This window comes from Gossypium hirsutum, chromosome A03, assembly GCF_007990345.1.
Source record: "Gossypium hirsutum isolate 1008001.06 chromosome A03, Gossypium_hirsutum_v2.1, whole genome shotgun sequence".
Classification (NCBI taxonomy): domain Eukaryota; kingdom Viridiplantae; phylum Streptophyta; class Magnoliopsida; order Malvales; family Malvaceae; genus Gossypium; species Gossypium hirsutum.
In genome coordinates this window covers 1,520,118-1,544,769 of record NC_053426.1, presented here as the reverse complement: position 1 = coordinate 1,544,769, position 24,652 = coordinate 1,520,118, and the positions used below count along the sequence as shown (strand labels likewise).

Here is a 24,652-nt window from a genome sequence, read left to right as displayed (position 1 = left end):
TTTAGAAAGAAAGAAAGAACTATTGGATTTTAAATAAAACCTGTAAATTAATGGAAAAATATTACAACATGATGATATTGTTGATGGACCAAATTAGCAATATTCCCAAAGGCGAGGCTCTTCAGACCCCAAAAAACCATTAATATCAACACCCCAAAACTCATACATTTGATGATTCATATCCATCAACAAATCTGGAAGATCAATGAAAGCATCATCCTTATCATTCGACGACGAACTTGTACTATCATGAGATACCGTCGAAGACGCCGTACACGAAGGAGACCGCGGCGCCATTTGATCGTAACTCAAAGCAGCAGCTTTAGCAGCAGCAGCTTGAATATCCTTAGGCGATGAACTTACCGGCCGAGGAAGCTCATGAGCTATATCTGGGAAATTCAAGTAAGCCGATTTGCCTTTAATGGCAAGCGCCGCCACGTCGTGAGCTCGAGCCGCCATTTCCGCCGTGGGGAACGTGCCTAACCAAATCCTTGATTTTTTCCTTGGTTCACGGATTTCAGATACCCATTTCCCCCATTGACGCATTCTTACACCTCTGTATGTGGGATGTTCCCGTTCAAGTTCGTCGCCATTGTTGAACTTCCTCTTGTTTTCGTTTGTTTTTTGAGTCAGTTTTTGAATTTTGTTTGATTTAATAACTAAAGGGGATGATGATGATGAAGAAGATGATTGGGTTTCGAGTTCAAGCTCATGCTCAGCTTGGAGTGGTACTTCCATGGCGGATATTAATTCTTTTTGGGAGAAAAATGTGAAAGAGGGCATCGGTTGGAGAAGAAGGAGCTTAGCAAATTAGCTTCTTATATAAATTCCTTTTTTGACAGATTATAAAGTGTATTCAAGGCACTGGGCCAAACTAGAAAAAAATAAAAGAAGAAAAAGAAAAGGAATAAACCAGCATCTAAGTCCCTATATTTGACAACTTTTTCTAATTTGGTCCCTGAATTTTGCAACTTTTTCAGTTTTGGTCTCTATAATGATGTAACACTTTGATATTGTACCACATCATCACATAAAAATATGATATTTTTATTATAATCTCAGAGTGCCATGTCATCATAAAGACCAAATTGAAAAAAGTTACCTTGTCGCAAAAGAAAATGTAAATTTTGGTTATTTTTGTTACGATCTAATTATGGTTTAAATTCATTTATAATGTTAGAGTTCGATATTTAATCCCTTTACTTTAATTATGCATATTTTGGTGAGTTTACTTTTATTGTGTTATTAGTAGGTTCAAGCAGAAAAAATTGCTAGTTGTTAATTAATTTTACGCAATCAAAATCACGTGAAAATCTAATAAACTATATTCAACTGATAATAAATTTACATTACAATTAAATATTTAAAATTGTTATTTAAAAAAAAACCCACATCATCACTTGATCAACAACAATTGCTGGTGTCATTAATTTGGAGCTAATAATAACATTATAAAAATAAAACATCAAGTTATATTAAAGTAAAGTAAAATGATGAAATCTCAAATTTCAAAATAGTATAGGGACTAAAACCAAAATTAGACCTTTTATTATTACAGAAGTTGATTTTGAATAATGTGAAGGTTTGGCTTTATCTTTTGCTCTTGGCGTTCTTTTGTCGGCTTCTTCTTACGTCTCATTAAAGAGGATTTACTTGAAAGGTTAAAGATTTTTCTAATTTCATATTTACACATTTTGTTCTTAAACTATTGGTTTTTTAGCTGAGGAATTAATTTGTGGGCCAATAATGTGGAAAACTTTTTAGCCTAAAGTTTTGTAAAATACAACATGCATTTCACATGAAACCCTTTTCCTTTTTGGATTTATTTAGATAATAATGAGAAAATTGATCCGATCAATTTTAGTCGAGAAAATCGATTAAATTGACTTTGATTCGATCGGTTCAATCGATATTTTTAATTAACTGATCTTGAGTTACTGGGTTGAGTTTAGGGTTATTAGATTAGGTTTATATAGTTATCTATCTATTATAAAATATAAATATATTTTAAATAATTTAAAAATAATATAAAACAAGTTTGTTTTTTCGGTCAGTTCAATTTTGAGATTCAAAAAAGCGATAATTGACTGAATTAATCGACTAAACCAAAAAATTAAATGGGGTACTTTTTAAGTTAAAATTGAAAATTGCTTTCCCATATATATATATGCATGCTTAATTTTGTTAAGACCTTTTATGATGTTGTAGGAAATGGAATAGTGGTTGAATCGGTTAAATCATCAATTTTCGATTCAATTGATTTAACAATAATTAAATAAATATAAATTACCTATAGCCTTTACTTAACTCATAAATAAGATGATAATGTTTTTTTAGCACACTTGAACCCACATCCTCCTGTATTGACAATAATACTTATATTAATTAAACCAAGATTCAATCGACACCATTATTTTTTTATCATTTTATTGTGATTTAATTTCTTTTCGATTATGTACTATTAGTCAGACCAATAATTTTCGATTCAATCAAGAAAACATTTCCCCCTAAAATTCCATTGTATGTATAGTGTTAAAAAGGATAGTTGTACGGCCAATTTACGGATTGGAACCTCTGTCTATATGTCTATTGCTTGAACAATTTTATTTTCTTTCCCCCCTTTTCAACGTCATATTCGATGTCCAAGCCAACAAAATAAGGGTTAAAGCAATATTTACTTTTTTAATTTTGATAATGTTCTAATTTGATCCCTGATTTGTCTATATTAATCCTCCAATTGATTTCGTCAAATAATTTAGTCCCTTTTTCAACATCATTAAAAGATAATAGGATGGTATTTTAAGATTATGTTACATCATTACTTTAATTTTTTTTTTAAAAATAATGTTTCATGGCAGTTGGTTTAGAACATCAAATTGGCATTAAAAATGCAGTAGAAATTTGCATTAAAAAAAAAACATAGCAATTACCCTCCAAATCTCAACTAATTAAAGGAATTTAAGCAATATCTGAATCATTTGTATAATTTTTTTATAATAATGCTCACATTTCCTTTTTTTTTAATTTAATCCCTTTACTTTTAATTTTAAGAATTTAGTTTATCTTATTATTTTGATTTAATAATTGAAGTCGAAATGATATTTTAAAGAAATTTGCTCACGTATGGAAGTCGTATAAGGAAAAAAAAGTACCGACTTTTAATACGCTTCTTTAAAATAGTGTTGAAGAACCTTACAATTCTTGATTCAACACTTTTATTTGTTTCTCTGCTTTCTATGCATGTAATATTAGCCAAATGACCAAGTTTTTTAAAATTTTAAAAAATGGTACATAATCTAATTTAATAAAAAAATTTATGGTGTTATTAATTGGACTTCAATTATAAAATCAATAGAGTTAAGGACTAAATTTTAAATATGAGAAAAATGCAAACAGTTTAAGTAAAATGAGGCTATGTTATTCTAAAATGAAGGGTATATGTAAATTGTAATAATGTTACACATGAACATAACATGTCAAATTTTATATAAAATAAATTTTCGGCTTATTAAAGTTGATATGATTTCATAGATTATAGTCTTAACGAGAGTTTATATTGGACTTGTGAATAGGGACAAATCTAGAAATTCTTTCAGAGGGACATAATTGAATGATATTTTTTTTGTGAGATTAAAGTATAATTTTATTTCGTGTTCACTTATGATTTCACTACTTTTAAAAAAATTATATAAAAAGCTTTTCATTATGAGAGGTTAAAGTGTAATTTTTACTATATAATAATTTTTAATTTTATCATTTAATAAAGGGCTAAAAAATAATTTTTCGCAAAGACCTTGTGAAATCATATCATCTTTAAATGAAGTAGAGGTAGAAGTGGGTTGGACTATTTTTTTTTTAATATTTTTATAAATAAGCTTTAAATCCAAATTCATTTATTATCCTAATTAATCTGAATATTATTATCTAAATCCAAATTAAATAGATTATTCCTAAATATCCGAATTTAAAAAGTAAAAAGTAAAAACAATTATATCTATGTCTAAATCCGAATCACTTATCTATAAAAATAAAACAAATTCAAATAATAAATATTCAAATCAAATTTACTTCGGATAATTAAAATCCGAAGATTGATATATTCATTTATTTTGAATTTATGAGATATATATCGAATATTCACTAATATCTGAATATACGCCATCTATTATCAAAAAAAAAAAATAAGTTTTATAAATATCTAATTCAATTGACTATGTTCATATGTTCTAGAAGAGGAATTATGGTTAAATAGTAGAAGATTTGACAGTTTCTTAACGTTTTGTTCTTCTATTTTGTTCAATAGTTTTTGACGTTTTGTTCATGTTTAGTAAAAGGCAAATTATAATGATTCAATATAGTATTCATAAAATCATGTTTGGTTAACAAGAAAATCTGGAAACAAGACGAGATTATTAGGTTTCTGTCCAATGATGCAAGAAATATTATCGTCACCCACTAATAACTAAATGAATTTATGATGACAACAAAATAATAATAATTTTGATTTACCCCTTGACAAAAATAAATAAATAAAAAATTATTTTGATTCTTGAAATTTTAATTTTTAAAAATGGTATTTGTTACACTTATTAAATTATATTATTTTAAAATTTTAAGTTATATAATATCATATTAACTTGTTATTTTCACATATTATTTAAAAATAATAATAATTAATAAATTTAAACAATTGTAAAAATTAAGAATAATCAAATTGAAAAAAATAAACTCAATATTTATCTAAAAAATAATATCCTAATAAAAGAATAAACTGAATATATATTTGAAGTAAATAAAAAATTTTGGGATAAATAATAAATTCATAAAAATTACATCATTTTGTGATCCTCTCGTTGATTTGAACATGAACCAAATTTTCTCATAATCTCAATATTATCGGCTATTGTTGAACCAGCAGTTCCAAAAAAACCAAGTGAACCACAGCTGCAAATTGTTTCTTCTATAAATAGAAGTATATCAGGTAATATATGAGGAGCACAATGCTTCTGCAACTTAGCCACCGTGTCGGTAGACTCGATACCGCCAAGACTGGACCCAAACCTTAGGCCATGTCTGGCAAGTGCTAGTTTCTTTGCCGTTTCCGTCACCAATGAATCTTCTTCGTTCATAAAATAGAGCTTAAAATTGGTTGAATCCTTAGCCAGGTCCAATTGCCTTGAGGGAGATCGGTCATCACGAAAACATGAATCGGTCGAGAACCCGTCTGGCTTAACGAATCTAGTTTTTGTTTCAAACCCGAAAATGTAGCTTCCCAATGGTTCTTGAACTGACCATCTAGCAATCTAAGTTGTGCACAGAGAAAGGGAGCCTTTACGGTCTGAACCGCAAACTGTTTTCCCGCGGATATAATTTCGGGGACAAACGGAAGGAATTCGATCTTTTTTATTAAAGATTGTATCTTTGAATCTCTCGGTGCTTTTTGGATATCGATGTAGAGCTCAGAACCTTTATATGGGGCTGTAAAAAGGGTTCCAAATGCTAGAACAGTGGCTGAATCAGCTTTGCTGCCAGGGCCAAGTGTCTTATACACGCCTCTACGTCTTCTAACATACGAAATCTTCTTTTTCTTCTTGAGTTGTTCATCGGGTTGGAATGAATCCAACGCTCCATCCGCTTCGTCATTCCCGTACGTCCAAACTGTTGTTCTACAATCATCATCTACGGCAAATAGACATCGATCTATATTACCATCGACCCCTGATAGCAATGAGCCACATTGCTTTAGGCTATCAACCAAATATGTCGGTTGTGTGTTTGATTCTTTGCAGCAAGCCAAATCCAAGTCCAAACCACACCACGAGGACACAAAAACCCGGAAATCTATGGCTCGAACATGTGAAGACGACAGTACCGAAGATATATCAATGATATCAGCCATAGAAACATACCTGCAAGAACAAATACAAGCGCAATCAAAACAGAAGCAAGATCTTCTATTAAGTGTTACTGGATTAGTTTAGTTACTGCTAACAAAAAAAAAAGAAAGACCTAAACTTTGTTTTCTAGGGGAGGAAAAGAAGCATGAATCATTTAGTTATGTTACACACGGGAACTTCGCCATCTAGTGACCCCATTAGAACATCACGACCCCCTGACTCAACGTATTTAGCTCCCTTAGTCATGCCGCCGCTGCCATAAGCATTGTTTCACCAAGACCTAAAGAACACGCAAGTCAACCATTCCCGACAACTAGACGACTCCAACAAGACAACCATCACTTGTCATCCACATACGCTGTTACCTAGGTGACATTAAGTTGTTCACCCGACAAAGATATTACAAAAGACCAATTAACCAATTAGAAAGAGACACTTGTTCCTCGAACTGCTCTCTCACCTCAAGGAAGGGAATGTTAGTCCGTTTCTTGCCCTACATTCCTTCCTCACACCTCTCTCAAGCTTTCCCTCTCCTTCAACATTTTCCACCACTCACACAATACGGCTCTCAGCCTTAGCAGGGTGAACCCTCCTTAATCTCCACCGCACTTTCCTCCATGTACATAAATTATATAGAAAATGACAGGGAAATTAAAACTCCAAAGTACCAAATCTTAAAGATTACCAATAAAATTTAACCCCTAAAAAATGGAACACAACCAATAAAAGGTGAAAAAAAAAACTAAAACCCTAGATTCAAACATAAAAAAAGTTGAAAAATTCAATGGAGGAATTAGCTAAAAATGGGTATATGAACAATAAAACTGAGCAATACCCAGTTATCTCTCACTTCAAATGAGCTCAATAACATGATCCCAAAGTTCCAAATCTAAAATCATTCAGTTACTTCCAAGTACAAAAATTGAAAATCAAAGGAAATTTAAAGCTCCAAGTCCCAAATCTTAAGATTACTATGAAATTTCTGCTCAGAATTGACCTATACATATAGCTCAACAACAAAATTTAACTAAAACCCAGAATTCAATAGATGTATAAACAGGGAAATTGAGCAATACCCAGTTACCTCCCACTTGTAATGAGCTCAATAACATGATCCCAAACCGAAACACGGATCTCTTTAGGGCTTTGAACCCTAAACTTAGGGCAGCTACCGAGTGCAATTGCATGGTGAGAAAGAATAGGAGGGATAATCAAAGTACGGTTCAAAATCCCAGCCATTAGAAGTGCATTCTTGAACTCAGAAAGCTGGTTACTGAACCCACTATGGGGGGCGTACCATAAGAATTTTTCCCCTGAGATTCGAATTTCGCAATGTGGGGATTGAAGGGAAAGGGCCGTGATTTTTGAAGAGGATGATGAGAAAAGGGATTTGGGGATAGAAGTGAAAGTAAGGAAGAAGAGGAAGAGGAGGGAAAGGAGGAAAGTGAGAGGAAAAAGAATGGAGATCTGCGTTGTTGGGATTTCTTTTTGCTCCATAGTTTTGGAGTGGGGATTGTTTTGTTGAGATTAAACATGTTTCTTGTTCGGTTTTGTTGGTGTCTATGGTGCTGCCTGCTGGTTCAGGGTCTTTTAGTAGTTTGATGTTCTTTTTAAGGCTAATATACAATCTTAAATTTTGTATTGCACCCAAATGACTAATCCAAGCTACAACTTTTCGTTCGCTCGGTCGGCTTGAAAAGTTAGATAGTTTTTTTTTTTTTTTTTATAAAAACATAAACTCGAAAAATAAATTTCATTAAAAATATAAAGCTCCTTTAGAAAATAAATCGAGTCTTAAATAAAATTTTTTTTATGTTTGTTAAATTACACATATTTTAATATTATTTTAGTATAAATATTTTTTAATTTATTTTTAATTTGTTAGTAAACATTTATTTAAATGTTTCTAATATTTTTATTTATTATATTTTAAATTCTTTTATATAAAAAATTCAAACGGGTCAAGTTCGAATTTTAACATTTTTATCCGAGTTAAACTTAGACAAAATTTTAAGCCCATTTTCGAATTTGGCTAAGCCTAAACCTAGCAAACAGAACTAAAATTTTGACAATACCCATTCTAAACCCAACCCGACCTATGACTAAGTCTAAATCCAAACTCATATTAAGTGTATTTATATGCTTTTAATTTAATATGTAATAATTTAATATATTTTTATTTATTGAAATTTTATATATAATTATGTTAATATTTTTTAATGTTTACATTATAGCAGTATTATATATTAATATAGATTTAATTTTTATATTATAAATGAAAATTTTTAAACAATTTAATGATAATTTTATAATTTTTTTAAAATTAAATCACCAAAACATAATTAATAATAAGCAAATATGTAAAACAAGCTTGTTTAAAAGAGGTTCAAATGAATTTCTAACAATATGCTATATCGCCTAAACCCTAACCATTGAATTAAGTTTGTAAGAAAAGAAACATGCTTATTCACTTGATCCACAAAAATAACCACAGACAGCATATTAACCTGTACTGCTCATAAAAACACTGAGCTATAGTGTCTTAAATTGCATGGATTGGGCTCCCACTCGAATTCATTCTCGAATTACCCGGAACAGGATTGGCATGGAATGCAGATTGCCTCGACGAACCGTCAAGTTTTAACGAAACGGAAGAAGGGCCATTACCACCAATTGATTCTCCCAAACTCAATTTAGACATGCCGACCAGTTCATCAACATTGATCGGGATCTTAGAATGTACAGCCATTGGCTTAACCACTTCATGTGTGTTTTCCTTGGTTGGTTCGGTCTTGTAACCCATCCAATACGTAAGTGAGAACGGAAAAAATGGTGGGAAGTACGCAGGATATAGTGCCGGGTAATGAGGTTGTTGTGAGGTCTCTGGTTTCGGAGGAATGTGAATGTTCTCACCATCATTTGATTTGTCGGTATCCATTGTTTCGTCTTCTTCGTCCAATGCAGGAGGAATAGGCAAATGGTCGTTGCTCTGTGTTTCCGCTTCCGCAGGGTTTTCTGAGAATGAATCATGTGATACCATCGGAATGTCGCTCGACTGCAAGAAAATGATCCTTAGACAGCATCAAACACGAATCAAATGCAACCACACAAAACAAATTGAAAGCAAATTGGTATGAACCTATTATCTACAAATACCATACAAATATAAATCAAAGCTTTTAGATATAACAACCAAAGCAAGCATTTTATAGAGAGAAGGGCACTAACTTCATCAGCTACAATATCAAAGAGGCTGGATCGTCTTTTTCTCCTAGAAACATTCGATTGTCGGATGAAATATTTCTGAGCATGGCTAGCTACTTGAGTAGGAGTCCTCGAAATAACATAATTGCGCGATATTCCACGCCAATCACCTTTTCCAAGCTTCTGCAATCCAAGTAGAAACATCCGATGCTCTTCTTCCGTCCAAGGAACACCTGCAAACACCGTTGCTTAGACAAATTCATTAAAGCAATCAACAAGACATCAATATTACCATGTACTAGTTTCCACCATTATTGACTGTGCCTAGACTTCTAGTGTCAAGTGTTCATTATAATCAACCTGTCACAAACTTTAATCCAATTTTTTTGTTTAGAATAGATATTCTCCTTGTCAGCTTCAAGGATCATAAAAATTGATTGCTACTCCTAACAATATCATCTTCAAGATTCGAACTTGATAAACCAATAAATTTCACAGTATAGCACATATAACCAAAGCTTTGGATCAATATCATTAACATATGAAACAATATGAAACTAAGAGATCAATGCACTTTACCCAAAAAAAAAAGTAAAAATTCTAAGCCAAAGCAAATAAAATTTTGAAAAAAAATCAAATTAATTCTTCGAAAAAAGAAAAAAGAAAAAGAAGAGACCTCTTTTCCTTTCACGATTGGAAGACGACGACCCGGGTACAAAATCCTCAGAAGCATAACCGTCTGCATGATCCGGACCATAACCGGGTTCACCCGACCCATTCCCATTATACATCCCAGAATTCAACCCGGAATATTGACTTAAATTCCCCATACTGGCACTCTTCCGGATCAACCCTTCAGTTAACCGGACTCCGAACAGCTTAACCCCTCGGTTCGGGCATGTCCGAGCGTTATGCCCGTTGTGGCTACAATGCGAGCAGCGACGAGTCATCTTGGATCAGATCAAACGGCAAAAAAAGTGAAGTGATAGATGTAAATCGGAACTTCTAGAACCTGGATCCGAATCGTATACGGGTTACGCCCTTTGTTAAAGAAAAAAAAAACCCTTTATATGACTGCTTCTTGTGGCCTTTTTTAATAGCAGAGAGAGAGAGACCGGGGGGGGGGGACAATATCTAATTTATATTTATTGCTGTAATGAAATTTATTGATCTGGTGTTTACAGGTGTTTGATGGTAGGGACCATCTTGGATTTGTAGCCGTTGATATGGTCAAATTTGGATTCGACAAAATCTTGTGTTTTTTGCATGGGGGTTGACTTTGACATGAGTCCATTTCCGTTTCTAATATTTCTTCTTTTGGTTAAAATCCGCTTCAACTCTATGTATTTTCCATATATTTGAAATTTAGTCCTTTTACTTCTATTTTAAAGAATTTAGTTGGTAAAAATGCCTATCCAACCCCTCTCAATTTAGAAATTGAGTGAATTGGTCCCCATAAAAAATTAAAGCAATTTATTCCCTGCTAATTTTGAAAGTGAGCAACCAAGGACAATTAACCATTGTGATCATCAATTGTACACAATTTTGATTGGTATAATAACAAATTTAGCCCTTAATGTTTGCATTTTTTTCAAATTGGTTTTGATTCTAAAAAAATTCAACAAATTTAGCTTCAACTTTACAAGATTACACAAATGTTGCAAGCTAATTTTGTTAAATCAAGACCACATTGATAGAATGTCTAAAATTTGAGACTTAAACTTGTTGTTATACCATTCAAAATTACATAAAATTGACAGAAAACATTAACGTCGAGAGAATTTTCCTTGATTTCTCACTTTTGAAATTGATAGGGATTAAATTGCTCCAATTTTTTTGAAAGGGACCCATTTTCTCAATATCAAAATTGAAAGGGACTAGAGAGGTATTTTTATCAACTCAGTCCATTTACTTTTGAGATTTAAAAATACAAATCTAATTTTTGATATAATTAAAGTTGTTATGTTAAATTTAGATTTGTTACAACATCAATTTTCCATTACATAACTAACAAGTGATATTTCAAAATGCTACATCAATGAATTTAATGGAAAATTTTTTAATAGTATTATTAATTAAACCTAAATTTTGAAAAGAGCAGCAGAAAAGTGCTGTGAAACTATGTGCTTTGTTAATTTTTAGTGTTTTTCGTTATTGTCAAAAATTGTGGTTGATTGTAAAACGTCTTTTAGACATGATAGTAGAAAGTTAAAATTAGTTAAATTATATGATATTTAAATAATTTAATATAATGATACATGAAATATATAAATAATTTAATATAATGATACATAAAATACAATTTAATCTAATTTTTATATACTTCTAAATAGTTATATGAATAAAGGTATTTTGATAATTTTCGCTTCCAAATGTAAAAACCAAAGGCAGCTAAATCCTAACTTTTGCGTTTGGATGGAAAATTCATGCTAATTTTAGACAGGAAATATTAACTCTATTAAAATTTAATCTTATTTATTTTTATTATAAAGATTACAATAATGTATTTAATAATAGAATGATTAATTTGATTCAGTCCGTATAACAGAGGGACCTATCAAATATCTTCACCTTTTATTGTTTTATTTGTGGGCCACAACGAAACAAGATCATTACTACCTATATATTTTTGTGGGCCCATAGTTCAATGGACGGCTACGGTTTTTTGAAATCGAATTAATTAATGTGATTCAGGTCCGACAACTAAGTTCATTATTTTGGATATCAAATGACAAAATGATAAACGTGTTATCCTTTTACCGTTTTTGTGATGATTTTTTTGGGGTCTAATTTTGTTTACAAATCCCTCTACTTTTTTAAATTTTAAAATTTAATCCCCAAATGTTTAACTCTGAGAAATTAAAAATTAAAATAATCCATGTTAAAATTTAACTGTGGCATTTTAATAATCAGAAATCTAATTTAAAATTTAATATTCAGTTGATAACACATTCAAATTTTTACATAAATCAATTAACTATATTATCAATTGGATTCATTTGAATTTAAATTTTACATCAAAAATAAAAAACTAAAATTTCAAAATTCTAAAACAACTCTAAAGCATAATTAGACACTTTCTAGGTTATAAAGATTTTACTTTAGATTATATATAGACTAAAATATACTATAAATCCTTGTAATCTTCGTATATTAAGAATTTAATCACTATTTTTATTTCAAGATATTTAGTCATTTATTTTTTAAATTTAAAAATACAACTCAAATAGGGATAAATTTCAAAATTATACATGAACTATGATTTAATGTGCAATTATATAGTAAACTTTGATTTGCTCTAATTCTCGTAAATTATTAACATATTTATTGATATAACATTATTTTATATTTATATATTACATATATAAATAATTATATTTATCCAATATAAAAATAAATTAATGTATTTGTTTCTTTAAATGTGTATAATTAAATTACAATTAAAATTTTAAATATACATTTAAACTATAATTAGAATTTTAAGTGTATAATTGCACAAACTCAAAGCTCATATATAAATTTGAAATTTATCTCAAAATAAATAATTACATTTAATATTTCAACTTTAATTTTAAAATCTAAAAAATAAAAAATGTGAAAAAGCTAAAACATGCAAACTGAAACAATAACAAAATCGCACTTAAACATTGATTTAATTAACTGATACATTTTTTTTCTCTCTCTAACTCAACTTACAAAAAAAAAAAAAGCTTGATTATTACAGCTCGAAAAACTAGGAACTATCAATATGGCCTTGAGCTCACTTAGAAAAGAAGCAAAAAAGATACAAAAATGATGGGGATCCTTGACGATTTGATTAATTGGTCCCTTCAATTATAAAAATAAATCTCATCATGGAAGACAAAGCATTGGGTATTGACAACCCACTTCCTGTCTCTGAATCTGCCATTAATGTGAATCTTAGACCAGTATAAGACGAGTTGTACCTTTTTTTACCCAAATGAAAGCAGTCAAACTGATCCATAGGTACGGGTTTGAGTCCCACTTCAGGGTTCAGGCTGGTTCATTCTCATGGTTTCGATCATCATGGAGAAGACATGAATTTATCTTATGGCGAATCTCCTTCTTCTATGTCCTTTCTTGGGGGTTGGACTGCCAACTTTTATGGTTCCACCTGGATTTTGCTCTTCCTCGTCACTTGTTTCATCGGATCTCCATCTCAGTCCCTCGTTTATGTATCTGTCCTCGAAAGGCCTTTGTTCATGACTACAAATATGCAAAAATAGGAAACAGTGTGACAAGATGATATACCAAAATCCTTCCCCATCTGTGGCTTTTATTGATATATGAGACTAAAGGAAAGAGAATGGTTGATGAAATCATAATCTTTACCTCCAACTGATGATATCCGTTAAGTCTTCGTTAGGAGGCACAGTCCAATAGCTGTCATCTCTATTTGATTGACCCCTCTTACCGGAAATATTTGAACGTAAGCTATTTGCAGAACCTTTTAAACTATAGTTACTGCTAGGCATGGATACAGGATTAGCTGTCACTCTTCGGGAATACGGAGGACTTGTATTGTGAACCTGGTTAACAAACCCGTTTTGCTCTCCCTCTGAAATGATTTTATCAGATTGTTTTTCTCGTAAATGTCTGATCGGGAGCTCTCTTGATGAACTCTGACTGATTCCTTTCAACGGTGTAGCATATGTGGGACTTACACGATGGATTCCAGGACTTGAGATGTCTTCAAAGTTGAAGCTTTTGCAAACTTCAAAATTTGATACGGTTTCTGGACCTGCAAATAATCTCCCATGGAGAATTGATAAAGACCTGTGGTTACCAGCGCCAACATGAGAATCGTTAACATACCCCCCAAATATTTTAGGAATTTCGGAAACTGCTGGCCTTGAAGGAGTAGTCAAAAGATCTGGTCGTAGAAGAATAAAATCAGAAGTGGAAGGAACCAACAAAGGGGCTGGTTCTGGTTCTTGCAACTCGGGAAGGCCGGATCTTGCTGGCATTTCATTCTCTTGACCAAAAGTAACCACTATATCAGGCAACATTCCGGTCTTTACTTGCTGCTGCAAGACTTCTGGTAGCAATTCTATACCTTTATCCTATCGAAGAAAGGTAAGCAAATTAGTGGATTCATTATAAAACACTACTTACTAGCAGTGACCTACAAACTTCGCCAAGCACAGAAAAGAAAAAAGTTCATTTTATTCAGTTGAACCATAACCCCCCCCCCAAAGCAAAGTTTAAAGTACTTACAACCAATGCTTTTCTCCTTTGACGACAAGATTCCATTCTGGATAAAACTTCTAGAAATTCTTCATTAACAGAATGAGTTGAAATGAAGTCTTCTTCTAAGGTCCAAAGTTTAAGACTGACTTGATATGCCTCAACATATCGATAGCGCTGTATTAGTAACAGAGAATGAGCATATAAGCTTTTGGATCCTTGGACCATCTAAAAATGAGCATTATAGAGCATCTAATGGTTAAAATATGTGAATCACAATGAAAATGCAAGGCATAAGCGTAGGCCAAGAAATCAACAATTTACAGCAATCAGCATCCATTTTACCCCATAGAGCCCTAATCTAAATGTTACGCGATTGCATGCTGTATGTATGTCAGTTACCTGAAGATAGAATACAACAAGGAGACTTCCATTAGCAGATGAAGGATCATCACTTGCACAATCTAACAGGCATTTATGAATATATTTCTCCTCATCAGAATTCCATGGCAACTCTATTATTCGATCTACCAAGTTCCTCCGAATACATAAACAGAATAATTCAGAGACCAATATTTCTGTCCAGTCCATCCAGGACCTGCATTGGCCATCCTCACTTGGACCATACTTGAAATTCTTTTCCCGGACTTTAGTACAGAGCATCCGCTGATATGTGAATGCTTCAGTCAAAAGCCTACATTCCACTTTCACCCAAACAACAGTCACAGCCTCACTAAGCGAAACCAACTGTGATCCATCATCACGACCAGACCAGCGTAACACCATGTAAGCAGCCTCCGGATTCTGCCGTTCTAACAGAACCCGTGCAATCTTAGGATGAGTTGTTGGGCCAGATATCTCGGGAAGAAGTTGAAAAGATTCCTAAGAAATACGATTTAGCTAAAAATAGTCAGCATGTGAAATTATAATAAAAGTGTGAGAGTATAGCCTTAAGGACAAAAAGTAGTTCTGTACTATTATACCTGTAAAGCCTCATCTGTGTGATTGTCCAAAAGACAGAAAATGAATGATTCGAGTAATGAATGCCTGTTTATACCAAAGGAGGTAGCAAAGTCATCCACAATATCTCTCCATTCTTCTTCAGGCCTACTCCAATGCCGATCAAACAAGTAATATACAAACTGCATCTCAATTAAGAAAATCAAAGGAATTTGCGCAACTGAAAGCATGTCCAATCAATAGAAGCAAACCACATCAAAAAGAGAAGGATACAATTGCTTGCTTTGCAACCACCGAATCAGAACTACCACGTAGAAAGAGGATGTCCACAGCAGCCTGGAGACTTTCAAATGGGTAACACCCTATCAATCCCTCTATTTTAGACCGAGAAAAGGAGGCACTGTCCTTCAGTAAAAATGCAAAATATGACTCTTCTCCAAGCTCCTGATCATATGCTTGTTCGATGTCAAGGTTTGCTAGTGCATCTTCAATGAATAGAGAGCCATCCTGTCTAGTGGAGTCGGCTGAGCGATCTACTACATCAGGCCATGCACGTGCAGTTGCAGCCGATTTTCTTTCACGGACAAGATTATGCCAGGATGTGAAATTAGCATGACGAGACCTCACATGTTCCAAGAATTGGTGCCTTATACACCACATTATGATCTCAAGATGCTGAAAATTTTATAACAGTTGTTGCTCTTAAAAAGATGCTAATATATGGTTAAATATCTTCTTAATTGAATCAAACCTGCTTCGTCTTCAATATACTCTCTTGAAGGTGATGCAAGACATGGAGCTGTGCCAAAGGACGACCCTTGAAAGATGATTCCAAAACTTCAAGAATACTGGATAAGCTAGCCAGATATGCTGAATATTTGTGAAGCAAACCTAAACTCTTTTCCATTTCTCCTACCTTGAGACAATCTGATTATACAGTTAGGGAACACCCAACGCACATGGTATAAACAAAAATCATAGTTATCAAAGAATTCCACGAACTATTTAAGGATACATATCTGTTGAAGTTCTGTTGTAATATTTTTAAACTTCCGCTTGACCCAATCCTTGACAACCTTCTCATCCAGTAGCAAAGCAGTGATGGCATCACTGGAAACAGCAGTTTCATCCATGCATATATCTGTAACATCTGTTGTTTTTCCGTTAAGGTAAACACGGAGTTCTACCAAACAAGCACAACATCAGTATTCGGCACGTGTTTTATAAAAATATAAACAAATCAATATGCCCTAAAAGACTAAATCTAGACAAGTAAAAGGATACAATGACAAACCAAAGAAACCAAGTTATTCTCCAAGGCGACATCAAAAAAAGAATAAAGACGTTGAACATCAGCATTCGTTTGATCATCTCTATCTTCTTTATTTTGAAAAATATCACCGTATCTTCTAGAAAAGAGGCCACCGTCTATGCATTCATCGTACAGGCGTAGGCGAAGTCTATTGTTACCACTCGTCAATGGGATTCTACAAATTGGACAAAGATCACATCTTTGACAACACTCGGCACATAACGAGGCATGTCCACAAGAGTTCAACACGTACTTCACATAACGCCCACATCGTCTTAAGTCTCTAGTTGCTCGACAGTATTCGGTTTTCGCCTCATTGAATAACTCACTAAGGTCAACAGATGCCAAGTGTTCTAAAGCTTCCTGAAATTTAAACTAGACATTATAATTTCCCAGCCCATTCTAAAGCTATACAATAATTTATTCAAAATTCACCTACACTTAATTTAACCTAAAACACTATTATTTACAACAAAAATGTTAACTTAATAATAAACTAATCAATTCTATGTAAGCAAATGTGTTCTTAATTCCTTATAATAGCAACAATGAGAGTACAAAAATTAAAAATAATATGAAAAAGAAACTAAAAGCCGAAGAAAATGAAGGAGCAAGGGCTTTTGGAGTTGGAACCTGAACGGCACGGCTATTGAAGTTGGTTTGATGAGCTGGTGATCTAACGGTACGGCCGTTACTGCCGGAGCTCGAAGGATGAACCGGACCGTTGATTTCATGTTTCTCCATTTTTCCTTATTCTTTTTTCCCAGTTTTTATGAGGATTTTCCTGGGAAAATTGAAGAGGTGATTTTGAAAAAATGTGAGTGAAGTTTGAGTCTGTGAGCGTTCGACGGGGGGCTTAGGGCTAAACGAGCGGAAAATTAAAAACTAGGAAAAGTAAAAGTTTTCTTTGATTTTAGAATGGTCGAACTTTTATTTTGGTCCCTGTATTGTGTTTAAATTTAAAATTTGATCTAAATATTTTAATTTAGTAAAATTTGATCTTTTAATTTTCTTTTTAATGTTATTGATTAATTTGAATTATGGTAATTATTCATATCGAATAGATTTTTCTTAAAAGCACACTTTCTAATTATGATAGAGTGATGGGTTGAAAATGATATTTTTAAGAATAATTTTTGCTTTTTTATGAATATATTGTGATTAATAAAAAGTGTTAGATCACTATTTGAAGTTTCAACTTTACAACTTTTTTTATATTTTAGATAAGTTTCTGTAACACCCCCTACCCGTATCTGTCGCCGGAATACAGTACGAGGCATTACCGAGAAGCACGAAACACTTACAGATAATTTAAATACATTTTCATAACAATTTGTTTCGATTTCATACTATTTCATATTTAAGCTTTATTCACTAAAGTATTTGAAATATCATCTTTATGCAAATAGCACACATGAGGTACATAATTCTATAATTATGAATGAACGCATTTATCAAACATATTCCATGTTTTTATATATATCATAGTTTCATATTTCATGTATCAATTACCATCACTTCCTCGTATTTCAGAAAAATACGTGTAACAATTCATAAATATGCAATTCATTAACTCTTCCTACCAATTACGATTTAAATTGCCAAATCACTTATTGAGCCCAATTTCAATGTTCACTAAAATTTATCATATAAATTTTGATGTACGTATTCACCAATAAATTCCATTTACAAATATCATCATCTTATATTTCCACATACATTTGCTTTCCACATTTATGAATTCAAATAGCATATACAATACATACCAATGTATTTCAAGTACGTTTTCATGATATTTCATTTCGAACTCAGATTATTTCATACTAGAAGTTTTCTCATTAACTCATTCGGAGTACCAATTCATACGGATAATACACTCAAGGCGTAGAAATATATAATCACAAATGAATTCATCCATCAACCAAGTTTTATGCTCATGTCTCATCAACTTGTATTTCCTTATGTCACATAATTCCATGTAATACTTACCAAACTTCTTCAAATTAGTGAACATCTTACGGAATTGAGTACTTCGTTTTTTTTCGATGCTATAGTTCAACTATGGTCTTACACATCTTTACATAATAATGCCATAGCCCAGCTATGGTCTTACACGTAATCACATATCTCACTGATGTCATATCCCATATATGGTCTTATACAGTAGCATATATCACAACGATGTCATATCCCAGATATAGTCTTATACAGAAATCACTTGTCACTTGTAGCCAAAGCTACCACTATTCACTGATCAGGTAGCTGGTGCTACCATTTTTCACTGATCAGGTAGCCGGAGCTACCACTTTTCACTGATCAGGTAGCCGAAGCTACCACTTTTCACTGATTAGGTAGCAGAAGCTACCACTTTTCACTGATCAGGTAGCTGAAACTACCACTTTTCAGTTGTCATTTGCCATTGATCAGATAAGTGTAGCCGAAGCTATCACTTATCACTTTCACTTGTCCTTAATCAGATAAGTGTAGCCGAAGTTATTACTTATCACTTTCATTTGTCCTTGATCAGATAAGTGTAGCCGAAACTATCACTTATCACTTGTTTCCATGGTCCAACCATGGTCTTTTCCTTCAATTCATCTTGTCACTGAACTGAAATGCTCAATTTGATCATTTATTCAATTTTCATGCTTTTACATTATTCACGATTTTATCATCAATACATATGAAATAACTCATCATAAAATTCATAAAATTAACAAATAATCACTAAAATTTAGCTATATAAACTCACAAGTTCAATTTTTGTATTATAACGATAATCATAATTTCATAATAAATATTCCAAATAAAACATTATATCATCTAATCCAACACTCATCGATTATAACCGGGCATGTGATCAATTTATACACGAGTCATTCATATATATGTATATTTTTCCTCCTCCTCCTCTCCATCCACATCCTTAGTATAAACAACACACTTGTAAGTAACATTATCCATAATTTTCATTATCTACTTATGTGAATATTCAAGCTATCCATTTGTATCATAGTCACTAAATTATTTTTATCTTGAGCTACAGGACTCCAAATTAAGATCCGCTAATTTTATCTGAAACTAGACTCATATACCTTCTTACCATAAAAATTTCATAATTTTTGGTTGGGCCAATTAATACAGTTTATTCATTGAAGTCTCCCCTGTTCTGCTGTCTGATAGTTCCGACCCTTCTTCACTAAAAAATAATTATCTTCTTGTACAGGATTCGAATGATGTCCTCGTTTGTTTCTCTTGAAAATAGACTCATTCAGAATTCTAAACATATAAATTTAAGCCCCTAATTATTTTTATCCAATTTTTTATGATTTTCCAAAGTCAGAACAGGGGAACTCGAAATCATTCTGACCTTGGCTCACAAAAGTTATTGTATCTGATGATTTACAATTCCATTACTTACATAATTTCTTTTATAAGAAACTAGACTCAATAAGATTTAATTTCATATTTTATTCATCCTATAATTCGATTTCTATAATTTTTAGTGATTTTTCAAAGTTAGACTACTGCTACTGTCTAAAACAGTTTTAGTGCAAAATGTTTATTTCCATTTTGCCCCAAATTTTACAATTCATACAATTCAGTCATTGTTCAATTAACCCCTAAATTAAGATAATTTTCTCAATTAACACTTTTTCTAGACATTATAAGTTATTTCATAACTATTGAAATTCAGAATTTCCATATGAAACTTTAACTTCAAACTCTTTTACAATTAGGTCCCAAACATTCACTTTCTATTCAATTCTTTCAATAAAATCAGCATATAAATAATTTAAAGCTCTAATTCCATGCCAAATCATCATATACTTCCAGCACATATTCATAAAAACTTTCAATTTCTTTCATAGAATCAAAAACTAATGAATTTAACAAGTGGACCTAGTTGTAAAAGTCACAAAAAAATAAAAATTTCAAGGAAAAAGCAAGAATTAAACTTACATGAAGCTAGAGTATGAAAACCAGCTTGAACCCTTCTCCATGGCTGTTTTTCAGCTGATGAATATGAAGAGAAATGAAGAGAATTCTAGATATTCCTATTTAGTCCCATTTTTATTTAGCCAATTTTGGCAATTTTTCAATTTTGCCCTTATTTCATCCATTTCCTGATTTTTCTCAGCTATTGCCGCCCAAAATATCTCCTTTAGGACTATTTTCACTTTAGGTCCTTCCTCATTTGACAATTGAGTGATTTAATCTTCTAGCAACTTTTACACCCTTTTCAATTTAGTCCTTTTTATTTAATTAACCACCCAAACGTAAAAATTTTCTGACTAAATTTTAATACTACCTCACCAACACTCCATAAATATTTCTAAAAATATTTATGGCTCGATTTATGAAGTTGAGGTCTCGATACCTCATTCTCGACCCAATTTATCTAATTAATTCTTTTAAATCACCAAATTCACTAATTCAAAAATGCGTTTATATTCGCATTTGACTCATAGGTATTAATTTATTAAATTTTCAACTCACCCGTCGGATTTAGTGATCTCAAATCTCTATTCCCGATACCACTGAAAATTAGGCTGTTACAGTTTCAACTTTACAACTTTTTTATATTGGAATTTGAACCTTTTTTTTGTCCAAGTTAGGTCGTGAACTTGACAATTGTTCTCACATTAAAGATTGAATTAGTAATTGTTTCTACATCGGGGTTTGAAATTTTTTTATCTAAGTTAAACCTTGAACTTGGCAATTATTTTCATATTGAGGTTTGAGCTTGACAATTGTTCTCACATCGAGGCCTGAACTTTGAGGTTTTCAAAGACTAATTTGGATAAAAAAATTTCAAGCCCCAATCTAGGAATAATTGTCAAGTTTAAGCCTAACTTAGACCAAAGAAAACTTTAGGTTCCAACGTGGGAATAATTGCTAAATTCAAATTCCAAATAGTGATTTAACCTTAATAAAAATCATGAAAAAATATATAAAGATATGACACATAGTACAAACTATAAATAAGACACTACAAACTAATGCATATATACCATGTCTGCAAAATAATCCCAAGTGAGGAAAAAGACAACCTAACAGTAATCGTGGCACTCAAAGAATTCAGAAGCAAACCAAAGATATATCACCTTCATCAATTTGTTAAAAATTACATCTTATTATCGCCATCATTAGATTAATCTGACAACAAACTCCAATCAACGAAAAATCATTGCCAATGAACCCACCACATCAATAATGCACAAAGGGCTAAGTCTCATATGACCTATCATCATCTTTATCTTGAAAGACCCTCTGAGTATTATTCTTAATAAATCCAAGGATTGATTTCAAAAAACAGAGTAGACAAGAACCATAATATATTTCAAAAATAAAATAAGTGAACAATAATAAAATCAACTAAAACAAAAATCATCATAAATTTTTTTAAAAAAACCTGAAACTAAAAAAAAAAATCAAAGACTACTATTGAAGGAATCGTGATCAACATCCAACTAGAAAGTTAATGGTACAGTAATAGCAAGGTTAAAGTTCTTTAAAATCAGACCGATAAAATCAATTATTCCTGATTAAATTGATTTCATCATCGATTCAATAATTTAAAATAATAATTATCATAAAAAATTCGATGAATCAAATAAATTACTAAAATTTTATAATAAAAAAATAGAAAATATAAAATTCGATTGGTTAATTTTATATACCATAGAAAGCAACCCTAGAAACCCAAGCTTTTACCAAGTCTCTATCTTCGTCTTTTTGCATTAGCTTATCTGGGTAGTTTTGCAAAGCATTGGATTGATATCTACTTCAAAATATATGAACTCTTGTATTCCATGTCGAGTGTTGAATCCTGCTTATTGGATTGATAATTCCCATAAAACTCCTTTTTTTTTTCACCATAATTTGGCATCAAATTTGAGTGCCCGAAGGTTAAATTTTCTTCTATACAACTTTAATGGAGGGTATTACAGATCAGTTCAGCAACTTAAAAGGACTCAATTTTAGTAATATGTATTCGTTCAAAAAAAGCTCCATTGAACAATTTTAGGAGCGTTAGGGTACGAAAAACTGAATTGAAGATGAGGAAGAATGTTTTTAACGTATAAATTAAAGGAATATAGTTCTCAGTGTTATAATATTAATAGCTTCAGTACCAAGTTGATTAAGAAGTGCCACTGGAAGAGAATAATAGAAAACACTTTGCAATGTTTATCCCCAAGCCATCGATGTTAGGTCATCAACAAGTTTATTACCCTCCATATAAACATGTTTGATAACTACATTCCACTCTTTCTTCAAATTGTCTCAAGCTTTTTAAATTAAATTGATATCCTCATCTTTAGCATTGTTGGTCAGTACGTTAACAACATCAATATCGTCCACTTCGAGAATTAGTCGTTGCTGTCCACTCCTCCAAGCAAGCATGAGTCCTTCAACCACACTCTACATCTCCGCTTCCCATATTGAACATGAGTCGAGGAGTTTAGGAAACCCAACAACCCATTCTCCATTTCAATCCCATACAACACCCCAACTTTATCATCTCAAATCAGGTTTCCTCCGGCTAACAGACTTTACATTCCTCAAGCGACTGCTTATGATATTGTTATTAGCTAAATTCATTTTTGTTGTGGTAAAAACATTTTTTCAATCTCTTTCAATTTTAACATTGAGTAAATTGGTCCTAGTTAAAAAAAAAAACAGAGCAATTAATCCTTATCAATTTCAATAATGAACAATTAAGGACAATTACAGGTTAATGTTTTTCATCAAATTAACATAAATTAGATTGATATAATAATAAATTTAACTCCCAATAATTTAGGCATTCTATCAATTTGATCCTAATGTAATAGATTTAACCCATATTATTTTTATAATTAGGACTAAAATACAAAGCTTGTAAAACATTAAGGGCTAGAGTTGTTGAAGTTTTTAGATTTAGGATCAAATTGATAGATGTGTAAATATTAAGGGTTAAATTTGTTATTAGATCAATAACAAAAAGTCTATGTTAGACTTCAATTAGGCAATTAACGAAAGTGTGACCAAAATATTTAATTTTAAAAAGTTGAGTGACTAAAATGAAAAATTAATAATTATGTGACCAAAATAGAAAGAATTGAATAGTTGAATGACTATTATTGTACTTTTACCCATATAAATACGACATAAAATACATTAGATTATAAGTAAGAAATAAAAATGGGTAAAAATACTAAGGAAGTACATGTACTTAGGGTGGATTGCATTTTGGCCTCTCTACTAAAAGAATGGCCAGTTAGCCGTTGTACATTTAGAAACATGCAAATTTACCCCTTTGTTAAATTTTCTGTTAAATAGGATTGAGTTTTTTTAATTGAAGTTGGGGGTCGGGGTGGGGTGGGTTAATTTTTAAAAATAGTCAAGTCGAGTTGAGTTATGGTCGGGTTTAGAATGAAATCGCCCACCCTATCCTGATGTATTTATGAAATCACGCTCTGTACATATTTAATATTAATTAAATTAAAAATCCTTAAAATTTATCACTACTAGTCTCATTCTATTGTCTCTATACTAGTCTCCTTTTGATTATTTCCCCCATTTTCTATCTTATTAATTTAATAATTTATCAAAGGAATATTTATTATTTATTCCTTCCTTTTTCATTTGTGTTGTAATCATGTGTGTAAATATACATTAACACATAATTCCAAAGATAAATCATTAACCAAATCTAATAAGAAATGGTGCAAAAATCTTTCATTTAAAAAAATAAAAAATTAAACTTAGGTTGTATTGGATTACAGTCGAGTATACTATTAATTTTCAGGTTTAGGTTTGGCGCGAGTTAAAATTTTTGAAGCCGGGGTTGGAGCATGATGGTAGAGCATTGGGTTGGGGCGGGACTGGCAAAAAATCGCATTGTCTTGCCCCGTTGCCATCACTAATTAGCCGATAGGTTATAAAGGGTTAAAAATGATTTTTTTTGAAAAAAATATTTTTTAAATGATTAGTGTTAGGATTGAATTGAAAGATTTTGTAAATATTGAGAGCCAAATTTATTAAAATTTTTAGAATTAGAACTAAAATGATATATTTTATAAAC

General features: G+C 31.8%; 3 protein-coding genes and 1 pseudogene across 4 annotated transcripts; all 4 read right to left on the bottom strand.

The window, feature by feature from the left end:
• LOC107932343 (ethylene-responsive transcription factor ERF038) lies at positions 1–840 on the bottom strand. The gene has a single exon (XM_016864312.2). The coding sequence runs from the start codon at positions 781–783 to the stop codon at positions 94–96; it is 690 nt and encodes a 229-aa protein (XP_016719801.2). The 5' UTR covers positions 784–840; the 3' UTR covers positions 1–93.
• Positions 841–4,759: 3,919 nt separating this feature from the next.
• On the bottom strand, positions 4,760–7,624 carry LOC121223510 (O-fucosyltransferase 30-like; annotated as a pseudogene).
• A 630-nt stretch (positions 7,625–8,254) lies between these two features.
• LOC121223514 (transcription factor MYBS3) lies at positions 8,255–10,217 on the bottom strand. Its single transcript, XM_041105093.1, has 3 exons — positions 9,778–10,217; positions 9,126–9,334; positions 8,255–8,952 (listed from the first exon to the last, which is right to left on the bottom strand). The coding sequence occupies exons 1-3, from the start codon at positions 10,049–10,051 to the stop codon at positions 8,440–8,442; spliced, it is 996 nt and encodes a 331-aa protein (XP_040961027.1). The 5' UTR covers positions 10,052–10,217; the 3' UTR covers positions 8,255–8,439.
• Positions 10,218–12,719: 2,502 nt separating this feature from the next.
• Positions 12,720–17,505, bottom strand: LOC107933717 (E3 ubiquitin-protein ligase HOS1). Of its 2 annotated transcripts, XM_041105069.1 has the most exons (10): positions 17,215–17,505; positions 16,554–16,944; positions 16,285–16,419; positions 16,021–16,196; positions 15,543–15,944; positions 15,293–15,451; positions 14,712–15,191; positions 14,340–14,486; positions 13,455–14,185; positions 12,720–13,328 (listed from the first exon to the last, which is right to left on the bottom strand). In XM_041105069.1, exons 1-10 carry the CDS (start codon positions 17,323–17,325, stop codon positions 13,166–13,168), a joined length of 2,895 nt encoding a protein of 964 aa, XP_040961003.1. In that variant the 5' UTR covers positions 17,326–17,505; the 3' UTR covers positions 12,720–13,165. The 2 variants fall into 2 exon arrangements, with proteins under 2 accessions (XP_040961003.1, XP_040961010.1); XM_041105076.1 differs by lacking the exon at positions 16,554–16,944 and having other exon boundaries at positions 16,285–16,452; positions 17,215–17,349.
• Between the last annotated feature and the right edge of the window lie 7,147 nt (positions 17,506–24,652).